A 26,179-nucleotide genomic window follows, 5' to 3' on the forward strand; every position below is an offset into this window, starting at 1 on the left:
GCGAGAAAGTATAGCTGGCATGTCTGACAATGAGAGCCAGAGCTAGGTGCTAGCCTTGGCAGCTGTGTCCTGTGTCCACTGCCCTCGTTGGGGCCACATTGTTTGCACACCAGGGCTATTGTTGTGCATTCGGCTGAGCATTCAAAAGTGTTATTCCCCCACTCTGGACCCGGCAGTGCGGCATAGATAAAAATCTGCCCACTTGGTACAAATGGCAAACACTTAAAACGCTGAGCTTTTCATTCCCCCCTCCTGTCAGACACACACGCATAAACGCAGAACGAGGATGGGAGATGATGGCTTACTCATGGTGAAATCACCTGAGGATGACCACGTTATGTACTGACCATAAACCATGCAGCCCCCTTCTTGTTAGAGATTTTACTGTTGTTAATACACCACATATGTAAGAGGCACAGCATGTGGACTGCAGGTTGAGATCAGCCTGTCTTGAAGGCTCCTGAGTCCCTATGCTTTAATTCATCTTTCATGAGAATGCATTTAGGAGAAAAAGCACATGATTGAGAGCAGGCTTAAACAAGACAAATGTGTTTGATTTGTTTAATAATGTATAAGAGAATCAAGAGTCGAGGGGAAAGTCATAATTGGGTTAGTGCAGACCCTGGATTTATCGGTTATATATTGCCTGTGAAAATTGAGCATTGAACATAATTAAGCAGCAGTGAATAAAAAAAGAGAACCCATCTTGGTAAAGTGCATATTTTGTTCAAGCAATTAGAACGACTGCATAATTTGACACATACTGCACTGTGTTTCTGTTTATAGATTGCACCCCAGTGCAAAAAGTGAAGCAAAAAAGAAACGAGACAAGCAACCATAGTGTGCATGTTACTCCTGACACATTGAAAATGCAAATTATCCTTTTTACGTCTTCAAACTTGACAATACTCCTGCCATTTGCATAACCATCAGACTACATTTGACTGCAGAACCTGCCTGTCACTCAGCTAGCTAAACTGCCAACTTCCGATCTGATATGAAGCGATAGGGATCACCGGAGTGTGCACAACAATTGCCCCTGCCGTCATGTCAAATGAGGGTGTCTCCCGAGATGTTCATGTGACTTTGTTTTTTAAGCCTCACATGAACATGCTAAGTTGAATTCCACACATTCCTGGCACTTTAAGCAGCAGCCAACAACAGGCGAGTTCAAGCACATGTGAGAGCACATGGTAGTTAAAGATCTGCAGCGTTCATCTGTCGACTTTGAAAGAATCTTGGGTGGGGATCTACAGTATCCACGGCAGATACACCTGGCACCAGTTGTCTACTTGTCAGGGTGGTTTACTTCATTTCTCTGGCTTGCTCAGCTCAGCTATTTTGCCTGAGTTTCCCTTCAGCAAATACTGTAGGCCACTCTATACAGCCTGACATGTGGCCCTCTGACCTTGTGTCCTGGTGATAACTAGCTCTGTGAGCCGGCCAAGGCAAGAGAAAATAGATTGAGGCTCACCAGAGGAAACGGAGTAGTAAAAAGGAGAGGCAGACTGACACACACAATCATTATCTCCGCAAAAGAAAAAAGGGGGCTATATGCTTCAAGCTGGCTGGAATTTCACCCAGCACCGGGGCAGCGTTTCTCTGGCACATGCTGTCCTCTCTGCAAGTTTAATGTTTTGGCTCACACGCTGTAGTCCAGGGCTTCCTTTTAAACGGTTGAACAATACTGCTCTTTATTAAGCCGGTGACCTAAGAGGGTACCGTCAACAAACTAGCTTATTTTTTAAGATGGTTTGTTTCCAGGAAAACAGTCCATGACTAAACATATGGGGGATACACATGACTGATCATGTGAAATCATATGGAGAGACTCTGTGTGTGTGTGTGTGTGTGTGTGTGTGTGTGTGTGTGTGTGTGTGTGTGTGTGTGTGTGTGTGTGTGTGTGTGTGTGTGTGTGTGAGAGAGAGAGACTGATATGGTCTGTATAATTCTTAGTGTGGGCTGTGGGAACATACCGACTAAAACAAATTAACTGAAAATAATATCCTCCTGTGTTGCCCACAACAGAACCCACTGTATAATTTTACACATCCTAAATCCAAGTTGAAATATTCTACTTTCAAGGTGTGTTTAATAATAATCTTCCATTATAATAATCAGATGATAACAATGGCAGCATCTACACCACGTTTCATTGATTGCGGGGCATGGCAATGTTACATTTTGCTGGTCATTAATCGAAGTATCATGACAGCGAGAAGCACAGCAGCATACTGAAGATCATGTTTAAAAGCCGCCCACTTTTGCTGAACAAGCCAATCAACGTAGAGCATCGTGTCCTTTAAACCCCCAGAGAGTGAGCTGGCATCAATAAAGAGAACAACATTTAACCGTTTCAAGCAATAATAATAAACCGTGCAAAACTGCTGGTATGAACATAAGACGTGGCCAGTGTGTTTTGAATATGCAACTCGTTTTACAATGTAGGCATATATAGCATAATACATTTTTATAGATGACTTCCTGGTCAATCGATTTTGACTGCAAATCAAATAAGTGTTGACAGCTGTTGGCGTAGAGATTAATCACGTTTGGAAATGTGTATCGCCCACAAGTCCAGTGAGTCTAATCGACTGAAGATTTATTTTATATAGGTCCATCTTTGCCGTGGTGGTAATCATAATGTTTAAGTATGAAGGAAACATCCACCTATTCGAAAATGGCTCTGAAGGTCATGTCCTATGCTACTAAAAACATCGAAAGTTTTGTCTTTTTTTTTAAGAATCTGTACGGTGGATTGCTATGCTATATAAATCAACTAAAAGACAACCTCTTTTTAGTGCATTATATCATAGCCCATTTAAAAAAAATAGATCAGCATCAAAACAACAATTTAGCTGTAGGCCTACAACATTATGTCGGCATATTATAGCGAGGCCGTAAAGCTTTATATGAGCATAAGGTTACCTGAAAAGGCAGTATATTGTTGCCGTTGTCCGTCCTAAAGCCGCTGTCCTCCATCCAGGACTTGGGGGTGAGGGGACCAGCTCTCGGGAATTTGGGGGGCGCTATAACGTTGCTAGAATAGGGCTTTTTCATAGGGGAGATGGGGTTCAGAGGAGAAGGCACCCCGACGCCGACGGCTCTCCGCGGGTCCCTTCCTGCCTGCAGACCGCTCCAGGGGTTGGAGGCTGTGCTCCACGCGGCGTTTTGGTGATTATTCCAAGCGGACGACGAGCCAGAGGAAGACGAACCCTTGCCGTTCATGATGGTCTGATAAGCGTTCCTCTGCGGGAAGGGGCCTTGGTTCGGGCTAACGGGGGATCTCCTCTGCTGGGGCTGCTGGGGCTGCTGCTGCTGCTGGGCTTGCTGCTGCTGTTGATGCTGAGACTGAGCCAAGCCGAGCTGAGGCGAGAAATTACCTCCGAACACGGGGTTGACGTGGTGGTGGGGGAAGTTCTGGAAAAGCATCGTCCCGTTCACCGACGGTATTCCTTGAAAAAAACTATCGTCCACGGCGTTCGTGGTGGTTCCGGTGGACCAAGTGCTTCCGAACGACGGGGAGAGGGTGCCACCGGTCTCCTGCGGCTGATGAAAACTCAAACCCGGCAGGATCGGTGACTCCATCGGCACTTTCTCCTTGCTGTTCGGCGCTGAAGCTGCTTGGCTGTTGGTCACGCTCGACGGACTCTCCTCCGATGAAGGGGGTTCCGATGAGGGGGTCGGGGTAGAGGGAGGGTCTACGTTTTTTGGATCTTGCTGATGATGATGAGGCTGGGCTTTGTTTTTGTCCATCAGTAAATCATCCTGCATGGTTTGCTGAGCTGAAATGGAGAAGGCAGGATAGGTCGAGTTATTATGTGGGATATCGCCGGGTTGGTATAGTTGAACGAAGACAACTTCATGGATATATAGCCCAATAATATAGGCTATCCTTCCTATTATAGGGAACCAGGTAATGGCAAGGCAAATGCGTTATATCACCAATTTAACCGGGGAGGGTAAAATCAGCCTAATAAAGTGCTTCATAAATGTCCACAAGCTGTTAGCAGGCTATTTAACTCATTCTGCTCTGTGCTACACAGGACGAATGCGGAGCAGCACACGGTACCGACGATATTCACTAGAATTCGCCACGTCTCGTTTTCCCCTCACACAGCACAGGAACTCGGAACAGCTAGTAGACAGTATGTGAAACCGATTCTGTTTTGCCCCAAGAAAGATCCTCCCCTCAATCAATTTGCATACGTCAATAAATAGGCAACAGCTGTCCTTCGACAAGGTTAAATGCGTACTGTTCTACCTCCTTGACCCACCTCGCCAGGCACAAGGTGTCAGATCCGTTTCAACAAACTGACAGCCAGCCACTACGGTGTAATTCGCCTCACTTCTGCCTTCGCTACGACATGCAGAAGTAGTAGGCTATGTGACGCACTTGTCGGTGCGCCGGTGCAGTGTTGGAAAAAGTACTCACGTTTTTTACTCAAGTAAAAGTATCAATACCATCAGGTAGAAATACCCTGTTGCAAGTAAAAGTCTGGAATTCAAAATGTACTTGAGTAAAATCAGAAAAGTATTGGTATCAATATGTGAAGTACAAAAAAGCAACTAGTAACTAAGGTTTTCAAATAAATGTGGTGGAGTTGAGTAAAAGTACAATATTTGCCTCTGAGATGTAGTGGAGTAGAAGTAAATGTAGGCCTACTGAAAATTGGAAATACTCCACTAAAGTAAAAAAAATACCTCACAATTGTACTTAAGTAAATGTACTTAGTTGCTTTGCTTTATTATATTGAGAAGAGCTCTATTATTGTAGTGGCTTCTTCATTTGCAAACTAGATAATGTCCACAGTCAGTCCACACCGTCAGAGGTGTTGATCTAATAGAAGCTGCATTTTATAACGGCAGTGTGAGAAATTCGATATCCAAGACCAGTAGGCTAGGATATAACTGAAAGCTCCACCCTGTATGTCCACCCTGTATGTGTGTGTGTGTGGTCATTTAACCTACTTTACATGTTAGACACATTTATATTGGCCTGCCTAAATTGAACGTTTAGCTTGGTAATTCAATGTAATCTCAATGGAAACCAGCTTTAAAGATACAGGAGACGCTCCAAGCAAAGCTTTGAAAGCTTTAAAGCTGGTTTCCATTGAGATTACATTGAATTACCAAGCTAAACGTTCAACTATATATCTGTAGTGTGAATGAGGCATTAGCCATCTACCATGCAAATATTGCATTTTAAATTTCGTATTGATCTAAATCAATCGATAACATCCGTTTTATGTAATTTCACTGAATGAATATGCAGTAAGGCGATACATCCACCAATTGCAAGTAGTGGATAACCTACATTAAAATGTAATATAGCCTACCACATTATGCCATGTTTGATCATGAGCACATGAGGCTACACATGCGTTGTCGTCTAAAGCAGTAATAGCTACACTTCTCACTGCGTAGGCTACAGAGATATAAAAAATATACAATAAGTAAACCTTATAATAACAATGATGGCCACCGTCGCATTGAAACAGGCTACGTATAAAGTTAGTTGTTGGCCTATTAACGGAACCTGGGCTGCAGTTAACATGCAGCCTAAACATTGTATATGCTACCAACATGCATGCAATAGCATAATATCATTTACAAATATTCCGTATAGGCTAATAAGACTCCCTTTCGTATGGCAAAATGTAGTTCTAAATGACAGCTAACGGATAGGCTATAATACGAGTGGACTTTAAAGATAACAGCAATTGTTTTCTCTTCGAAGCGCTGCCTTTTTTCCAAGGTCATCAAGAAGTCTAATAACCCCAGTGGGTTTTTACTCGTCCTATTCCAAAGATATTGCCTCATTCTGACCATCCAGACGCCTGTTCTTCGCGGTGATCAAGAATAATACATTCATAAAGCTGCCTCGTCTTGAAATCCCTTTAATCCATAATGTCCTCCACACACAAACGAGAAAACAGCATGCACACACTCAAAACAGTGTCGCCTTTTCTGCAATGGACATTACCTTTATCGTTCACCTTTTTGGACTCTGTAAATAAAGCTATTTCTGTTTGCCTCGTCTGGGTTTTTTGAGATATGACAAACTACCCTTGTGCCGAGGTAGTCAGCAGTTGCCTCAACAGCTGATTGACTGTGGCGCATGGATGATGCAGTGGAGGCGATAGGGAGTTGTAGTTCAGTTCCTCTGCGTGCCATAGTCGTCACAGGCTATTCTTGAAAACTGGATATGGATAATGATAATGAGTATAATAGGCCCTAATAACTGTTGTCGACCATACCACCATACTAATATCATAATATAACATGAAATAGCCTAATATGTCACTGTCAGTCCTGTTAAGGAGTGAGATTTTCTCTTTCATTCTTTTTTGTCTCATTCAATTCTTTATCTCAGTCTCTCTCTCCCCCCTCCTCCCACGCGTGCCCACACAGACGCGCACGCACACACACACACACACACACACACACACACACACACACACACACACACACACACACACACACACACACAGACACACACTCCAGAATAAAAGCTATTGAGTGACAGAGACAGACAGACAGACAGACAGACAGACAGACAGACAGACAGACAGACAGAGGGGCTAATTGACAGTGACACTACGTCTACTAGGCTGTCAATACAATTTAACATCATGTCTATCTTGTTGCATACATTTAACAGAAATTAAGATGGGTTTACTTTGCAATCATAATAAGAGGGTACAATTTTGCATCCGACCAGAATACCAGGACTGGTAAAAAAGAAAGACAGTGTGTAACATCATTAAACATCTTACCGCAATAAGAAGTGTTCTGTAGGCTAGCCATATGTGTATCTTCATCATGATGGTTTAAGAAGCCTTTTTAGTACGTCTCGACAGACCCGTCAGAGCGCTTCGGAACATTAATTTGATATTTTTGGCCACATGAGGTAGGGAAACACAACGCATCGTGACTACATATCCCATGGTGCCATGGGCGAACGCGTGGTCCTTCGCCCTGTGACGACCGTTCTTGTTGTGATGATGTCAGCACGCAGCCCGCCTCTCGTCTGAGCGTTACGTATCAGTCAATGGAAGAAGTCAAGCAAGCGGTCAAACCCAAACCGATGCGTTTTGTATTAACGACAGTGTAAATGGACGTAAACGAGGTCCTTGCTTGAAACAATACACAAGTCATCGATAACGATAATTGCTCTTTTACGCTATCATGACAGCACAGAGATATTCTTTATAGATGTCGTTACGTGGCTGCTAGCTTGCAGCTGACGCTCCGTGTCAACACTAAAGGCCTCAGGCTCCCTACTAGCAACACTGCTAGCCGCCGAGTTGAGAGCGATCTCAGCTTCAACTACGGGTATTGTTTTCGAACCTTTAATTCAAACTGCTCCGTTCAAGTGGTTACTGGGTTCTCTGCGGTTATGGCGGAACAGGATGCAGAGGCAATGCAGCAGAATTTGGACAGGTGAGTTGAATTTGGGAGGCCAACTATGTAGCTAACGTTAGCTAGCCGTAGAGCTTGCTACTGTAAGCTAACGTTAGTGTACACATGTGTTTGTCAAACTTTGTCATGTCAAGGACCCCCAGTTTGACATGCATTAGGCGACGGACCCCCACTTGGTATTTCTATCTATGGGACCCCAATTTTTATAGTAAAATCAATCGTACTTTAACTCTTGTTTTCTAATGGAACCAATTGGAGGTCCATTGGTTCCATTTGTACACTTGAGTTTCAGACCCTGTCACCCATAAGGGTCCATTTGGTTCCTAACTGTCATTTAGCTGGGGACCCCCTGCACGGAACGCCCCCAAGGACCCCCTTGGGGTCCCCGGACCACACTTTGAGAACCAATGAATACAGGACGATGTTTGGTATTAGACAAATCACCTTATGTTGACAGCTGCAAGGGGGACAATAACATAATAGTGGTGATGTAAACACGTTCTTTAAACTTAAACATGAAAATGTGAATTATATGCTTAAGTCAGCAAGAGGGACTTGATGCTTGGAATTCTTTGTCAGATGTAATCAAATATGTATCTGAAACAACAGAATGTTGGAAATGTTTATGTAATGTTTATGTAAGGAACAATAGTATTACTTAATTTGTTTCAACACAGATATTAATTATGCTTGATATTCTTATTCATGTAACTTATGCCCAACTGAGTGTTTTGTCTAAATTGGCACGTTCATTGTTTATGAATAACTAGTTTATAGAAAGGGTACATTCAGATTCTGTATGGGTGGACTTTGAAGTTTGAACACTTCTTGTATAACGTACAATCATAGTGCAGCAGACCCTTTACATTTGGTTGGGTAAACGAACAGCTGAAGTTTGTAGTTGTGTTTCATTTAGGTGTTGCTGTGATTTCACAGCAGACCTTAAAGCATTCTCAACTTTTTCCACAGCATGTACAACTCCGGTACAGTTTGCTTCATCCAGGCACCCATACACGCCTTTAGCCGTAAATTGCAACACTAGATTTTTTTTTATAATCGGATGAATCTAGGGTTGCAATACCTCCCATAGGGATCCAATGCATCAAAACAGTTTTTTGCTATCTGATTGTGTTAAACGACTTCAAACTCACCAATATTGTGGCTCTATGGAAAGCTTGGAATTTAGTCTTGCTATCTGCAAAGTGTTTGTTTCTGAAAAATCCACCGTATAATTGTTATGATTTATTTTCTGTCAAGAATTCCGAGCAGACATGGTTTATTTTCTAAGTGCTGAACTTCGGAAGCGCTCGTCTTCTATAACGCCATGTCCCGCTGCCTCCTGCATAATGTGACATTTAGAACCAGGTGGTCACAGGACCGTTGAGGGATTTTCCACGAGCGCTTCCAAACTCCAGGACTTAGAAAAAATGATCACCTGAACCAAATTTCTTGGATAGAAAGTAGCTCCTAACATGTCTACTGTGGATTTTTCTGAAACAAACACTTTGCAGATAGCAAGAGTAAATTCCAAGCTTTCCATAGAGCCACAATATTGGTGAGTTTGAAGTCGTTTAACACAATCAGATAGCAAAAAACTGTTTTGATGCATTGGATCCCTATGGGAGGTATTGCAACCCTAGATTCATCCGATTATAAAAAAATCTAGTGTTGCAATTTGCGGCTAACACGCCTTAATGAAGCGCCCACCACAATAGACCTGGCATTCAAATGATAATTCTGAGACCCTTGTCAGAAGAGTTTTGCCTATAAGCTCTATTACAAATTTTGATTTATATGGTTTTTCTGGTAACCGGTACAGTGCACAGTGGGCCCCTGGTATTTCTGGGCACCTTTTCTTTTTCCCTCGCAGAACACTGGGCACCTCTGGGCCCTGGGCCAAGTAATCCACAACACAGGGCACCTTTTGGTGAGAGCAGTGGGCACCAGAGTGGCCGAATAATCTGGAACCCTGGGCACATTTTTGGAAGAACAGGGCACCTGAGGTGGATTTACATGTATTTGGGGAAAACAGGACACTACAAGACGTCTTTACTATAATTGTCAAGATTTGTTTTTTTATCCTTTAAGTAGTGTTCATTTAATTTGGCAATATTGTGTTTTTTCCTATCATCTATACTATAATTTTGCGAATGTCTGTCTGAGTGAGTGTCTGTCTGTCTGTCTGAAACAGCGTTTCTCCTCAGTGGCTGGAGCAATTGATCTGAAATCGCATCACCATAAGCATATGAACACACCTGATATAACTGTGAAGCCCGTTTGTCACTTTCACAAATCGTATGCTGTATATTAGCATTTTTATGCTGTATCTACTATCTATTCTGCATCTAGCATGAGGCACATCTATTCTGCATCTAGCTTGAGGCAAAATGTTTAACCAGCTCTGTGTGTGTGTGTGTGTGTGTGTGTGTGTGTGTATGTGTGCAGGCAGGCGGGTGTGTGTGCAGGCGGGTGGGTGGGTGGGCGGGCGGGCTGGGGGGGGGGGGGGAAACAGTATCTCTGTAGCCATTAAACGAAACGGGTTTCTTACATTGATGCTCCTACATCATGCAAGCACCAGTTAAAGTTACTTTTCATCCCTCATATACTTCGTGCACAGTGCACATCCCATAACCTACACACTGCACATCATTTCGGAGCTCATATCTTTGAACGGGTAAGGGCTAGTAAAGTTAATGTATGTAATCTCCCCTGTGTTAACCTGTTTTTCTTTCCTACACTGCCCTTGCGCCCTATTCTGTTAAATACATTTTTATACTTGTAGCCGATCGACAAGCTCACAACGTGTTGCAAGCTTGTAGATCTATCTGCTACTTCTGGCAAAGAGATTTGGCGTAGAAGGAAACTACGCAGACTGAATACAGTTGCAAGTCAGATCTGTTTTAAGTGGTGGAGAAATGTATTGAACGTTGGAATGTTCAATGTTAGGCTTGAATAATAGAAACAAAATTCCCTGCATTCTCAATTTGTGAATGTTGCAAGTTGTCATGACGCAAACAATGCCAAACACTAGGTTATACAGTCATATTCTTTCAGACTCAACCGTTTGATGGAATGTGGCCACTTAAGAAACAACGCATTGCGCTGTGACGAGTTGTGAGCTTGTAGATCAACTATTTTCCTTCTGTGACACAGTGCTGAACTAAGTATAAATTACAAGCGCTTGAGCGAAGGAAGGAGCACTTTATATTGTGGAGTTGTTTGTGATAGGTGGGAATAAATTGTGTTTTATTATGTATGGGTTATTTATTTGCTTCAACGAAGGGAGTTCATTGAGCCTATAGTATGTATGATCACATTATTTGGTGTCATGTCAGTCATAGTAGTCCTGGGGCCCAGTCGTTTTTGGAGCCCAGAAATACCAGGTGCCCAGGCAGAAAGTTTAGGTGTCCACTGGACCTATATCCGGTTTCACCTATTAAAATGATGATCTGACATTTGACGGGAGCAAAGATTAAGATCAATCACTTGTAGAGTATTTGGTACAAGACTACAAGCGGCGACAAAGTAACATGCTACAAGTAATTTTCAATGGAAGCCAGTGACTTGACACCCTGAACCTATGAGATGTGCTGAAGCACGTTTACCTTAATTCACACCAGCTGTCAGTGTGTTGACAGTAGTCCACATTTATCAGCTAAATTAATCCATTGTTCACAAACAAGCTGTGAATGACGTGCAACATGTCCATCTGTATTCCGCCCCAACTCCTCTGCTGTCTGGGCAGAGAGCAGCTGCGACTGAAACGGCCATGATTGTTTATTTATGATCTACTACTGCTAGCTCATACCCTTTTATATTATTTTATGTGCATTAGGGCTGTCCTCGACGCAGGATTTATCAAGTCGACTCGAGTCGCGGGGGTTAATCCGACGCGTCGACGAATCGTTTGTGTAAAAAGAAAAAAGAAAAGTTGTGCTTTAATTTTTTTTTTTTACGTTGTGCTTTAATGACTGGAGAGGAGGCGCGACCGCGACGCATTGATAGAGTACCGGTACAACAGCTGTTGTAAACCACATATGATTTGTGGATTCTCTGCTTTGAAAACTGTCTGGTTGTAATGATTTTATGCCTCTCCAAGGCTAAAGGAACAGGGCTAAAGCGCTAGCATGGTAACGATTTAGCCCCGTTCCTTCAGGAGGAAAAACAACACCAAAGTAGGCTAAAGGTAACAATAATGTATCACTGCGTCGATGTAGAACAGCACACGGCTGCATCGCAATGCAAGCAAATTGTCGTAATCTAAAACCTTTTAAGAAGTCCTCTACTCCACCGCAGTCCTCCACCACAGAGCCACACTCAGTGGCAGTGAGTGAAAGTGAAAGCGCATCGATTTGCGCTGCTGCTTGTTGGTCAGCTTTAACAACTAGAATAACAACACGTCGACGCATTTCCTTTCAAAGCGGTTAACTTCAAAATAAGAGCTGCTTGTTATATGAACAAGGCAACTTTCAAGTCACGTGAACTGGTTTTATTTTTAAGTCTAGTTGCAAGCAGTAGGAAGTATGGACTAAATAGGAAGAACATGACAGTCCAGCGCTCTCATACCGCACCGGTGTGATAAAAAATAATATATTTTTGATGGCTCGACTCAAACAATTGGCGTCGATTCCGGGGGCTTAAAACGACGCGTCGATTCGTCGATTTTTAGAGGACAGGCCTAATGTGCATACATAAATCTGTTACTGTTGAAAGCAGTGTTGGGCAGTAACTGTATAAGTAACGTGCTACTGTAATAATACTGTTTCCAAAGAATATATAACCAATTACTGTAAGGTTTTGAGTATTATATTAGTTACAATTTCCCCAAAAATAACTTGTTACAATTTTCAGAGACCTAGAGCAAGTAGTATGATTTGCATCTTGCATCATGATTTCGATTTTGTCTTGAGCTATCCTGCGATGCAGTGACGGGCTACAAGCCTTAAAGGGTTATCCCCACAAAGTGTCCACACTGGACGCTAGCATCCACTCCCATCCACTTCCAATTGAGAAAGATATCTTTTATCTTTATCTTGCCCAGTGGGAATGACCCTTTAGACATGAGTGGGGTGAGTTTGACTCATGTTCCCTCCCCAAGGAATAAGGAGTTGCAATGTCATCCCTAATCTTGTTTTTTAAGTCCATAAAATGAATAAATATGTCAGAGATATGTTCAATCTCTCCGTACCCATGATAAGCCAGAACAGCTATGTGTGCTCGTTCCGCCTGCATCGTTCCATTTTCATGCCACGGCAGCTTTCATATTCCTGATTTATACTTGGCAGGGTTTCCTGCAGCACTTTACAGGCCAGGCGCCCCGCCCGGCCAGAAAACCCCCCCGCCCCCCCAAGGGTATTTAAAAATTAAAAAAAGAAAAAAAAGTTTTTTTGAAAAAAAAGTTTTTGGACCTCCAACAATGTACTAGGCATGATCGCGATCGCGAAATTGCATGTTTAACCCCCATCCAGGCATGCAAACTTGTAGCTTTTCGGCGAAAATTGCCGTTTTGAATCCAAATTGGTCATTTGTGTGAATCGTGCCATCAGAGCAGCAGTGAGAAGAGGAGCGTTTATTTCTTATTCTCTGCTCCGCCCGTTTAGTCAGTACAATAGTGTTGAAAGTGGATGGGGAAGTTGGTCGGTTTTATTTTGTAACAAATCAAGCGCTCCCTTCTCTTGCATGCGACGTCAACTGCAGGCAGCGCTCAGAATGAGCCCAGCCAGCCACTGCACTGCGAGCCACAGAGCAGTGCGCTCAAACTTAAAATTGCAAAGCTTGCAAAGTTGCTGTAGCCTGTAGTGTGGTGTACTGTCTGTAGTTGTACAGCCAGTGACTGTGGACTTACGGTTTTTGATTCGCTTGCATCGCGGTCGTGTGCTAGTCTGCATCGATGCGTGACGTTATATAATCAATTATATCCTTGTTGATTTTACTCGACGATGATGCGCTAGCTACATGCTAACGCTAATGCCTTGACCTGGGAGCGATTCGCTGTTATGCCTCCGTTCTTTCTGCCTACAGAGACTAGTCACAAAAAGTCTCTCAAGAACAGACTAACTGAGCTCCAGTTACAAGTGAAAAGGATCAACCTTTTATTTGACGATGACTAGATTGCAAAAAGTCAGCCAGGAGAATCCACTAAATAAATCATCTGTGATTTATAACACTGTTTCCCAAACCCTGGGTCGGGACCCATTTGTGTGTCGTTGACACATTTTTTGGGTCCCATCATTTTTGGTTTCCTAATTTCACGAATAAAAAAATACAAATGATCTAAGAAATTATCTTAGAAAACAAATAGGCCTATTTAAGAAGTAGTGGAAATAGCTGATCTACAAGCTCACAGTGCGCATTGTGTCTCTGTCTATGACTGTCTATTAAAGACAAGTCCCTAAATATTAGGATACTCTTATAACTATATCCACTAGACCTTACCCGTTCGAAGATATGTGCTCCAAAATATGTGCAGAGTGTGGGTTGTGGGGAAAGTTACTGTAACTGGTGCGTGCGTGAGAATATGTGGGAGCATATGTGGGAGCATCATAATGTAAGGCATAATGTATGCGCTTGCTCCACAGTTTTTTCATACCCGTTGGAAGATGAGAGAGAGAGAGAGAGAGAGAGAGAGAGAGAGAGAGTTTCATACCCGTTGGAAGATGAGAGAGAGAGAGAGAGAGAGAGAGAGAGCACATTCCTAACTGTGAGAGAGAGGGGTGTGTGTGTGGGGCTACAGATCCCATGGCCTGGAGGAACGGACCGTAACCCTGACAACAGACTAAGAAAACGCTAATAAACAGCTTTAATTTGGGAGAAATGAAATTCGGGCTCCGTCAGCGTTGGTATAATGCTAATGGCCAATACCATGTGAACTTTGGGATCAGTTGCTGAAGCGAGGGAATAGATAAACGTAGATAAGCGTGAGCGTTAGAGCGTGAGTGAGTTTGGAAAATTATATGTTTGATAGGCTATATTATATTTTATTGTAGATTCAATGTTGAATAAATGTGGATGATAGCAAGTAGTTGTGTTTTCCATCATCATGGGCACATTCATGTGTTTTTATAGGGCAAAAATAAGAATTAATATTAAAAATTAAGTGAATTAATTACTCGAATTAATTAATTAATTATCAAAAATTTTCACGCGTGCGCCATGAGATCCCCCCCTGGTCGAGACTTTTTCCTGCAGGAAACCCTGCTTGGTTCCGAACCGAGCATAGCTGATCTACAAGCTCACAACACATCGTGCTGCCACTGCAACACGTGAGCTTGTAGATCAGCTATTTTGTCATTTAAAGAAAGTCTTTGTTTAGCAGTCCACAATTTGTAGACGGTAGACAGCTTTGAACAGCTCAACTTATCGCCTTGTCTGCAGCGCAGAGTGACAATTCGATTGGACGAACAGTTTCCGAGAACGGAAAAAACACAAATATCTGTCTGACCGCGGGTGTGTGGAGGATGAACTGAATTGCTGTGTGTTTGGAGTGTGTCACTGTCGCTGTGTATGCACCGGTTTCCCTGATTTGCCAACCTGACCTGTCGGCTTCATAGATTGGTGAAGCTTCAGGTAAGGTGTGTGCAACTTAGCCAACTTTGGTCAACCTGACCCTTAACTCTCTGGCTGAGCTTTGCTTCCTTTGTGCAGTGTCACCATTGTAAATGGCAGCACGTGCAATGGAACAGAAAGTACGAGAGCTGTGGTCATGGTGAAAGAAGCAAGCGAAAGCAAGCGAAAGCAAGCGAAAGCAGCGGCGCGATGCAAAATGTAATATGCGTGAAACTGACAACGGGGACGAGTACATCAGATAACCGGAGTATTGCACAATGGGTGGGGCGCGTATTCTCAACTTGTATCGTTCCCAAACTGCATGGCCCAGGGTAGTCTCGTCTTAGTAAATACAAGCATCCTAATAAATGAACATAAACAAACCGCTTCACAAGAACACTGTTGGACTTTGGTGTAACTAAGATATTCGCGAGGGTACATATTGAAAGAACCGTGATCAGTATTTCTGGATTTTTCATGCCGTGAGGTCCATTTTGTGACTGACAGGGAGAAACATTTCCTGTCCCCCGGTGGGAGGAGAAATGGGATAAGAGGAAGGTGATTGGTTGAATTCTACTGCACTCCCATGTGGGTCTCGTACAGTCATCTAAGACGTATCTATGATGTATCACTCCATATTTGGTGAAGGTTTTAGACCGAACCAACCTCCATTGACTACTATAATGTTTGAGCGGTGCTAACCGCTCCTATGTCTTGCTTTGTGTGTCCCTATGTCCATAGTACGTCCGATGTCCCTATGTCCGTAGTACCAGACTAACGTCACACAAGACTAACATCATAGAAAGTATGCAGAGGCCGACATCATCACAGCTGATGTCACGGACAGAACGGCCCACCCATACAAGGAGATATGCACGTGTGTCGTGTTTGATACCATGCGAAGTGAGCACTGCAATTCTTTTTAAATATTTCAGAACATATAAAGGTCCAGCTGTTTAGTGTTTGCAAAAAAGAAGTCATGGACAGACAAACACAGACACTCCTACCTGAACTACAGAGCCATGTGGTAAACTGTTTGTTGTACATAAAGAGATTTTTAAATGTATTTTTGTGACTGATGGATGAGGTATTATTTTGCCCAAGAGTACTACTGTAGTATAATATACTGGGAAAATTAACAATTCTGTCTCAGTGGGGTTACTGTCTGGGGTATAACACGGATGCAATTGCTGCATTAGGTGCAACTGCACAAGTGTGCCATTTCCCCCAAAATAGATTTTGGCATTTGATAAAGCATGCCAAGCAAACAGAAATAGGGCCTACCCTTAGCACTTGACTCTGTGCTTTCTGTCAATATCGAACTTTGGACTTTGAGTGGATTTCTCAACACAGTGGCAGACCACCAACAAGGAAAGAAGGGGTATGCATGACTGCATGCTTCATGAAACGTGCTATTGCTGTGCAGTGTGTGCACCAGTGTCATGTGGCTGGTCTCAGAGCAGTGGCAATAACCCTGACAGTGTTTGAAGAACAGATAGCTGCAAGATGTGTGTCATGTTCCCCCGGTTCTAGAGGGCTGCATAACCAGACTATCAATGACAAACATAAGGCTCCACAAGCTCTTATCTGTGCTGCCATGAGCAGCTAGCTACCCCCCCCCCCCCCCCCCCTGCAATGCAGTGTTTAAGAAATGCAGGAGGGAGACACATTTTAATCCTCACAGACTATTTCATTGGCTCTCTTGGAGCAGCTCCTTGTTTTACTCTCCTCCCATCGTGTTTGATTGCCAAATTATCTTTAACCTAGGATATATTTATAGACATGGATAGATATATCCATGGAGATACGATAGTAATATGATTCGTTGCCTAATTCAAAATAATAATAATAATAATCCCAAGTCTCAAAGTGACCTGTTGATAATTGTATGACCACCATGAGTACATTTTATAGGCTTGCATTTCTCAATATGAACGTGGATTCAAATTATGAAAGCATACATAACCTAGGTATTTGTTACATGTAGTTGTCTACATTTTTCTATTCATAGTGTGTTGATTTAACATTTTCAGGCAACTCCTGTGACAGTGGAAATGGAAGGGTTGTTTTGGATAAATGGGATCTGACCCGCCAACCAACCAAACAGTCAAATAGAAAACTGACAAGTCCCTGTCTGCTGTCTTCACTTTTTCCATACAGGTTTTCATAATACTCGAGGGCCACATCAGAGCTTAATATGTTGTTTAAGTACACCTAGAAGATTTAAGATTCTTAGAAGTAGATTAATATGTTGTTTAAGTACACTTAGAAGATTTAAGATTCTTTGAAGAAGCCTCAGTCCCCTGATTATTCTAAGGCAGTGGTTCTCAAAGTGGATTCCAGGGACTCTCTGGTTTCCTTTATGGGGGTCTACATTGAACCATACAAGTCTGTAACTCTTGACAGTGAATTAGGTGGAGACCTTGACATTTATGAGAAACACTGTTTCTGTCCTCTGCTCTGACTAAGAATTGGCTTTGTTTTGTTAATAAAGCTTTCATGCAAATGTTTTGTTTTGGCCTCGTTGTCATGGAGTTTAGGCAGATGATACCACCCTAGTGGGTATGGAGGCTGCTGGCTCTGGGTGGTTCTGATTATTGAATTGAGTCGGGCTGGACCAGGCTGGGGTTGAGCAGCGTGAGCCAGACATGGAAAACCTTCCTCTAAGACATTTGTGGGCCAGGATCCGGTGCTTGTGCTTTTGTGCTGGAGGAACCTCCAGTTTTCCCACAGTCACGTGACCGCTGCTGAGTGAAAGGAGCCTTTGTGGAGTGGCTTAGGCCCTTCTTAAAGAACGGGAGCCTGACTTGTGAGACGATTAGAAAGTAGCTGTGCTGTCACACTCATCTTTATACACAACGCCAATCACACAGTTTCTGGCCATTCTGTTTGAGCCCCCACACTATGTCCCCCCCATGTATCTCATCATGATGTCATTTGTGCACTCTTCCTCTTTTGAGTTCAAATGTGCTGCTAGTCTAGAGCAGAATTGAAACTAGACTAGGTGGCCGGGATTTTAGATAACCTTATAATCCCCAGCTGATGGCTACTCAGATGGTCATGACGAGCACTCTGGGAAGCAGTTAGGGGTTATGTGTCTTGCTCAGGGACACCTACAAAGGCTGAGGCGGTAGGCAAACCGGTGACCTTATTACAGTCAGCCTCTATATACACTAAGCTACGGCTTGGCTTCCCCAAATATACCGTACTGTTATATATGTGGGCCACGTGTGATTGATTGGATGCATGCTCTTATGTTTCCTCACTGCTTTGGTGCAGGGCTTGGTGTGACCCAATAGCTAAATGGTTAGGTCACACACTACATGGGGTCTAATGCCTGAAAGCGAGTCCCCAGTTCAGTTCATGGGCAGATGGACCACACACTGTGTACACCTATAACTCATTCTCTGCTAAAGATGTATACCTTTAAGCCTGGCATGGCAGAATTGTTTCTAAAAAAGAATGCCCTTGGCATTCAGAGTGAAGACGCTTTAGCATTGGGTAAATTAGAACTCATTGTGGAAACAAGGCTGTGCTGTACCGCTTCTAGCTCCAGTGGCCGGCAGTAAACCTCATGTTCTTTCAAGTAATTTCAGTAGAAATATGGATTTTATAGCAGCATATTTTTTTCTAGGCATTGATTTTATTTTGGGTGACACCATGACGGATTCTGTGAATCGTCAACACCGTTTTGTGGCATGCGGCTTATCAGTCTGAGTGTCCTGTTAGTGTTTAGTATGGCCAAGGCGACATGGTAGAGCTGGAAAAGATTAAGGTTTCGCATGGAGGATAGCGTTTCGATTTTGTTGTATTGGGCCCTGTCAAGCAGCAGGGCTTGGTTACTGCAACAGGAGCCAGTGAATCTACCGGAGAACCCAGTGGTTTTTGTTCTCCACTGCCGTGCTCCCGCTGAGACTCTGTCCACTCTTCCAATCAGCACCTCGTCCTTCCATTTCACTTCTCTCTCGTACCTCTTGTCTCACATTGTTCAGCTCGGTCTATTCCATCAGCCACTCGACAAGGCTAATGGTGTTACAGACTTGCTTGGTAATAGATGTGCTTTGGTACACGAACGAGAAGAAATGTTCTCGTCGGGTGTAAAATAATAGACCAATCCCCAATCACATACACACCCATTGTAACTGTTACAATGGGTGTGTATGTGATTGGGGATTGGTCCATTGCAAACAACAATCATTTTTGCTTCCCCATAGTACCTGATGTAGCCTAGCCATAATCTGGGGTAAAATATGGAAGTACATGTTTATATATTATTTCAAGCATCATCGCAAACAGGGCAGGATTCACAAAGATGAGATGAGGAGAGAAGAGGGCAAAACAGCAGGTAGTAGCAGAAGGGATGAGGTTGGTGTGAGGGCAGTAGATGGGAGGGGGGGTTAAGTTTCCATCTAGAGACTCGAGTTCACCACGTAGGTCTGCCCCGAGGCCCTACGCTGGCCGTGTCACCTGAGCACTTCGACCCCTAGGCTTCTCTCCTGCATCGTCATGTTTTATTCAGTGCCAGAGGAGTATTGGAAAATCAGCCGCCGCAGGCTGGGCAGGGCAACCTGAGCAAACAATCCAAGCCAAATGTCTGCAGCCCTTCCTGGAGGGTCCTGTCGACTCCCCTGCAGCAGTGCCAGTAATGGAGCACACCTAGAGCTGTGGACAGCTGACAGAAGGCCAGAGATTTGACATCCATTATTTAGATGTGGAAGCGTGCAGAATGAATTATGCATGTTTTATTACTCACTTCAGCCTTGTCCTGCCTCTTCTCAATCTTGCTCACATATTTTGCTGTGGTTGATGTAGATGATAGTGGGAGGAACCAGGACATCAAGAAAATTAGTGAAAGTGGATGTGGAAAGTTGATATGGCTATAAACCAATGTAAACTAGAAGAAAAGGCCTACAGGGCTTCTCCATTCAGAGCATACTTATTGTTGTTTGTATAAAGGCAGGAAATTGAACAGTTGGCTGCGGATATGCTTTTTTCTTTTTTGTACAAACACATTCCCAAACCTTTCTCATTCTTAGACATAGGGTTCAGCTCTATTGATATATCAGAGCCTTGACTGGACAGAGTCTTAAACTAACCTGTAGCATACTTCTGATTAGTGAATCCTGGATAGACTCACAAGGTTAAATGTGGGTTAACTCATATGCTGCCATTTAACAATACCTTCGTACTCTTTAACTGCCATTCGTCTCCATAGACTTCCATGTAATTCATAGTGCACGGATCATGCACACCCATGCCTAGATAATGCACCACATTGTGTCCACACAGCTTTCAAACAAAAAAATCCGAATGGAAATCCGTTCAGGCATTCATGAGATAGCAGCCATTATGTTTTACACTGTTGTGAGCTTGGAGGTCTGCTACCTGAGTTGTATGGGGGTTGTATGGGGGTTAAACAAGCAATTTCGCGATCGCTATCATGCCTACTAACGTTTTTGGGGTCCAAAAAATTTTTTTTGAAAAAAAAAAATATATATTTTTTTTTTTATTTTTTTATTTTTTTTATTTACGGGATTCACGGGCGTGGCAGGGTGGTACAACGGGATTTTTAAGGGATTCACGTTTTTGGCAGTTAATGAGTTAATGTCCTCACAAAAATACTGTGATGGAAGTGCTCTTTCTTAACACTTCGCCAGCCGAAATAGAATGGCTTGTTGGTAGATAAGATTAGCCGTGAAATTTTTATTATTATATTATGATCTGAACAGCATTCATTTTACAAGATCCATCAGCGCATTATCATGTATTCTCCATCCCCCCACCCCCTTCACGATTCCCCGTTGAAATCTCACCACGATCAGCAGTGAAATTCCTCAATCTGCATTGGCATAGAGTGGAGGTTTTGGCCGAGGCATCTTCTACTCGTGCGTTTCGCGTGCGCGATCCGTTCACGTAAATGTGGGCGCAAATAATCCAAGTATGACTCTACTGTCAATGTGAACATTTTCGCTAGCTTAGCCCCTAGCACTCCAGCTATGCTAACGCTAACGTCTAAACCATAAATGGATGGGAGCTGGGAAGCTATAGCAGGGAAAGGACCTGACGTCACTTCCGCTTCATGTCAGAGGAGACATGCGCTATCGATGGACGAGCGGTGACTAGGGAAGGTTAGACGATCGGCGATTTTCGGATAAAAATCATTTATTTCGTTTTTAATGACCCAGTACGGTAAATTACAGCCCGGCTGAGACTCCTTGCTTAGATGTCCGGTATAAAACGGTTTTAATATGGGAATCTCCATACGGCTGTCAAAGTGTTAATGAGGCAGACCGGTACTAAAGTGAGGTCGGTGTGTGTCTGTCTGTGAGTGTGCGTACGTACGCGTGGCTTCCTAGATGATATTGCCTATAAACTTGGATAATCTTTTCGGGTTTATTAACATAAACATCCAATTGTAACCAAATTCCAAAATGTGTGGGAGAACCCTTTGCCACCATCTTGCCTGGCTTTATTGAATTCATGCCAAGGGGTTTATGGGAGGTGTGTAGATTAATCATTGCTTCATTCGGCTTTTGAAATGCCAACTGTTCAAGGTTCAGTGTAATTATGGAAATAAGAAGTTAAATGTCACACGTGGATAGCCAGGCCCAAAGTGGTTTGAAAACAGTAGTCCCTCAACCAACAGATCTCCTAGCAACAGGCAGGTAAGGCATATCTGAATGAGAATGGAGCTTAAAGCGGGATATCTTGACATTTTAGATTTTAGCCGTGGATTTTCACTTACCGGACCTTGTCACATTCATATGTCTTTCGCCGAAAATAACTGTTCTACAAGCTCACAATGTGTTGTTACGACGTGTTGTGAGCGTGTAGATCTGAGTATAAATTACGCATTAGTCTAATTTAAACCAATAGGGCACAGCTAAAATCTTAGAAGCAAAATGAAAATGACCTACTAAATGTCAAGGTGTCCCTTAAAGCAACAAAAGTCCCAAGACATTGAGCGAGAGTCCAAGACAAGTCATCAATATGGCCCCTCGGCTTCTGCCTTTTATCAATTATTCAAGACTTAACCTATGAATATATTTTTTGGTTATCGGCATGTAGCAGCCTTCATTAGAAATATCGCTGGTTCCAGATTCTTGAGCTCCGCCATGTGGAGTGAGACATGGGTGGTGAAACTATCCAGCCAATCCTGCGCTGGCTATTAATTATGGAACAGCAATATAATGTCACAGTCCGAGACATACTGCAGTTAGGTCAGGGTACTAGGGATATTTAATATCCTCCCGAGATGTTGGGATGGACACAGAGGAATTGGTTTTAATTTGTTGCCAAGGCTCCTGCTCCCACAACTGAAAACCAATTAGTCAGTAAGAACATGGGAGACTCTTTTGTGAAGGGGATGCGCTTAACTTTAGGGTAAGAGGTGCTCTGATCGGCCTGCCACCGATTTCAAGTTGGCGATATTAAAAATCTCTCTGCATCTATCGGCAGTTTACCCGATCAGGAAAACCAATCTTTTATGACTGAGCTTCACCGTTTAAGTGATATAAAAGTCATTCAAATATATAATACAATATTACTTTGCAGCTTTTTGACATGCTCCCCTCCCTCTCACCAGGGCCGACTTAATGCAAGGCCTCTTTAGGTACTGCAGCACAGGGCATCAAGCGGGGGGGGTTTATCAAACGGCGGGGAGAAAGAAGACTCAAGTATCACCACAAAAGTGCTGATAATCGAGCAGCAGCGGTGCACGCATCCATGTTGCTGTGGGGTTTTTCCTCTAGGCAGAAATGTAAAGAGGAAATAACCATTGAAACTGTTTCATATATACAGAATTCATATGTAGCATATTGATAAATGTGTTTTTATGAAAATGGGTGTGGCATATTGGCAGGTCCTTCATTGAGATGATTTTCTTGTCAGAGCAGAGGAATAAACCACACCATGGGACATGTAGAATGGGTCTTTTATAGTAAATTTCTTTCATTAAAGACATTTTGTAAAATTATTTTACAAAATTGTTTGTATGCTGCTGTCAAGTATAAAAGTGGTATTTGGCAAGACAGAGAAAACAAAACAATCATAAAACGGTGCATCTATGGCATACATTGTCTTGGTATATGAGTGAGCAAGCAAGCTTTCAGTCAGCAGTGAGAGAGATATAAATATGATAAAATATGTCCTGGCTCTGTTCCAGGATAACACATCAGTCTGGATGTCATATACTAGAGAGACTCTGTCCCCTCGGTCTGATGAGGTAGACTCTGCTTCCACTGTATAGTCTAGCAGTGGTCTATTACACTATTACTCCTTCAAGGCGCAGAGGTGAACTGTTGAATTTTGAGTTGGAGAAACTGCAATAATGTCATTTATAATAGTGTTTCTCCCAGGATGGAGTTGTAACTGTGGCGGGCTGAGCTCCTCTCACTCGTGAAAATATTAATGTTTTATTTGGATTTGTCCTGTTTTTGGGGGTTTTATGGTGTATTTATTTAACCTAAATGTAACACAATCAATAACAAAATTGTTCCTTTCCCTCCACACGCTGTGGAGACAAATCAAATAGCCCCCTAAACCATAACCAAAACATTGGCGCACACACAGTGGTTATGCCACAGAAACTTCAGAACAAATAGGCATATAGGCTACGCAGTGTATGGAAATGCTCAGATTATCAAAACATCAGTCAGCGAAGTCAGCGTTGCACTCGGTCGGTTTCTTCAGCTTGCGTGGTAAGTCTGGTAAGCTGTTACCATAGGGGGGCCGTTTCACAGGAGACCCATAGACCCAGGAGAGCACGAAAACAATAACAATAATTCGTTGCATGCCGGTATGACGCAACTACAAGCTCACAAAGCGCCTCATATTAAAAATATATTCTTTTTCTAAAAATCAAGCTGTGGCAGCCAAAATCAAGGCGGGCTGCCACAGTAAAATGCATATAGGCCTAAGGGGAAACACTGCTTAAGGCAATGTCATGCAAACATCGCTTTCTGACGAAGTCTGACTCTGATGGTTCAAACATTGGTAATCAGTGGTCTGGGACTCAAATCCGGTCTCTAGTTGTGATAAAGGGTTTTTTTTGGGGGTGGGGTTATGTGACCTGCAGTAAAAGCACTTAGACATTCTTTGCTTGCTGTCCAGATGGCCATTGGACTGTTTGTTTGAGTTTGTCTGTTTGTATCGAGCAGTTCCTGCGGCGCTCTCAGATGTGCTTGACGAAGCATTCAGCATTACCGCTTGTTTGCCTATAGAGTTTTCATATTGATCTGGACAGATTTTGTAATTATTTTTATGCAGAGTCATTTGCCTACAGTTCTGCTGCAGTTCCATCTGGGCCATTCATTGAACAGTTATTCAAAAGACTTTGACTATTACCACCACTATCGTACTACAAATTGGCCTCTCCGATGCTTTCCCCTAAGAAAGTACTCCGTCTCACTCTCCACCTTGTGTTTTTGAAGAGATGACTTTGTTTTGATAACTGCCTGCTGTTTACCCCCAGGGGGACAAGTAACTTCTCCTCTCTTCTCTTCTCTTTTTTCCCCCCCAATTGCTTTATAGAAAATACAGTTATAGATGTTCTATCTTCTTTAAGATTTAAGGGAGATTTAAGTATGTATCCTTCATTTCCTCCTAAACCATATTTGAAACAAACTATGGTCATGTGTTGAAGCCAAGGCTGTGTTTTTGGTAAACCCATACCTTGTCTGTCGGTCTTCCTCGTCTCTGGTCCAAAGAAAGGCTTTCTCTCCTGTCCGAGAGTTTTTCACCTTACCCTGTATTTAGAAATGCAGAGGCTCTCTATAATCTCATCAGTCCCCTTTTTTGTTTTCCTTTCCTGATAACGCTTCATTTTCAAGTATTCAGGTGTTGGTTCACTGTAAACGAAAAAAAGATTTGAATGGTTTTCACACATGACGGTTGGTGTTATCTGTGTTATCCTTTCACAAATGTAGCGCGCAACAGAGGAGAATATCCATTTCAGATGTATTATCAAGGTAAATAATTAGGCTACGTATACACGAAGGTGATACCGAGTCGTAATCCAAAATGATTACTGTACATATGGAATCGCCTCATGAAATGCATGTAGACCACTGAAAATGCAACAAAACCACAAAGCGCAAAAAAGAGAGGAGAAGAGCGTGTTTATTTTCTTTTGTTTTTTTAATATATATATATATATATATATCCAGTGTCCACTTGTTGCTGACTGGGGCAGTTTAGGAGGGAGCTGTACTATCTCACTCAGTAGCAGGAACGCAACGCTGATTGGGGCCAACATGTATGTTTGTTGGGGGGTGGGGCTCAGCGAGGTTGTGCCATAATGTCATCTTTATGGAAATATGCGTATTGGGTTGTACAGACGGAGACGCGAAGCTGGCGTCTTCAGATTTATTCACTCTGGGAGCCGGCCAGCGACGGGTTCCAAAACGCCGTCTCTGTGTGTCAGAAAGGTGCCAAACCATTAAGAACATATGGGTGGGTGACGTGACGTAACGTTTTCGCTGTCCTCGGTGTCAAACATGTATAAATAAAAAATATATTTGTCAAAAACCTTCTGAATATTGTGCAGGACATTAAGCTTTATGTGAACTTACTCAAGATTAAAGCATTTCATTCCTCATTTCTTCAGAATGTTCAACCAAACATGGCAAAACTCATATGGTGTGACTGTCCTGACCTTGTTTCTCAAAGTGGGAACTTGAATAAAACTAAGAAAAAGAATTGCTAAAAATCATTTGAAAATGAATTTAGGCTAAAAAAATGTCTATTTGTGAGCCTATATCTTTTCAAAGTCAAAGCATAATGTTTTCAGTCATTTCTGATCAAAAACATTTTGTCCCCCAAACCAAAATCATTTGGTGTGACACTAGTTTGGACAAATTAAACAGGCAATTATTTGGACACCTATTGGCTAGAGAGGTCCTTCTTCTGTAAGGCTATTCAGCACTCCCAGCACAACTGCAAGACAGGTGTCTGAGGTGAGTTATGATTTTAACATTTTCATGAAATGCCATCTTGTTGAAACTTTGACAAACTCACCACTTTGGATGTCTGTTGGTGTGACACCTTTTCATTAAAAAAAGCTTAAGTTATTTGAAGTTTTGGTCATATTTCCATGTAGATCTAGGTTGCTTTGTTATAGCTAGCATGCTGTTAGCATGCTAATGTGTACATAGTAGCCTCAAGGTAAACCTAAATGCAGAAAAACGTAATATGGTGTGACACTTAATCA

General features: G+C 42.7%; 2 protein-coding genes across 5 annotated transcripts in view; one reads left to right on the forward strand and one right to left on the reverse strand.

Annotated features, from left to right (window-relative positions):
- Positions 1–6,095, reverse strand: part of cpeb3 (cytoplasmic polyadenylation element binding protein 3) — a 49,347-nt gene extending 43,252 nt beyond the window's left edge. Inside the window, exons 1-2 of one of the 4 annotated variants that reach the window (XM_080740543.1) lie at positions 5,987–6,095; positions 2,929–3,785 (exon numbers count right to left, since the gene is read on the reverse strand). In XM_080740543.1, the coding sequence (XP_080596669.1) occupies positions 2,929–3,774 (846 nt within the window). In that variant the 5' untranslated portion in view covers positions 3,775–3,785; positions 5,987–6,095. Of the gene's footprint in view, positions 1–2,928; positions 4,256–4,277; positions 4,963–5,986 lie in introns of those variants that run through there. The other 3 variants (XM_080740542.1, XM_080740541.1, XM_080740544.1) reach the window with 3 other exon arrangements.
- Positions 6,096–7,056: 961 nt separating this feature from the next.
- Positions 7,057–26,179, forward strand: part of marchf5 (membrane-associated ring finger (C3HC4) 5) — a 44,807-nt gene continuing 25,684 nt past the window's right edge. Inside the window, exon 1 of the mRNA XM_080740139.1 lies at positions 7,057–7,446. Coding sequence (XP_080596265.1) covers positions 7,403–7,446 — 44 coding nt within the window. The 5' untranslated portion in view covers positions 7,057–7,402. The remainder of the gene's footprint in view (positions 7,447–26,179) is intronic.

Source organism: Nannobrachium achirus (genome assembly GCF_963921795.1).
Source record: "Nannobrachium achirus genome assembly, chromosome: 13".
NCBI lineage: Eukaryota > Metazoa > Chordata > Actinopteri > Myctophiformes > Myctophidae > Nannobrachium > Nannobrachium achirus.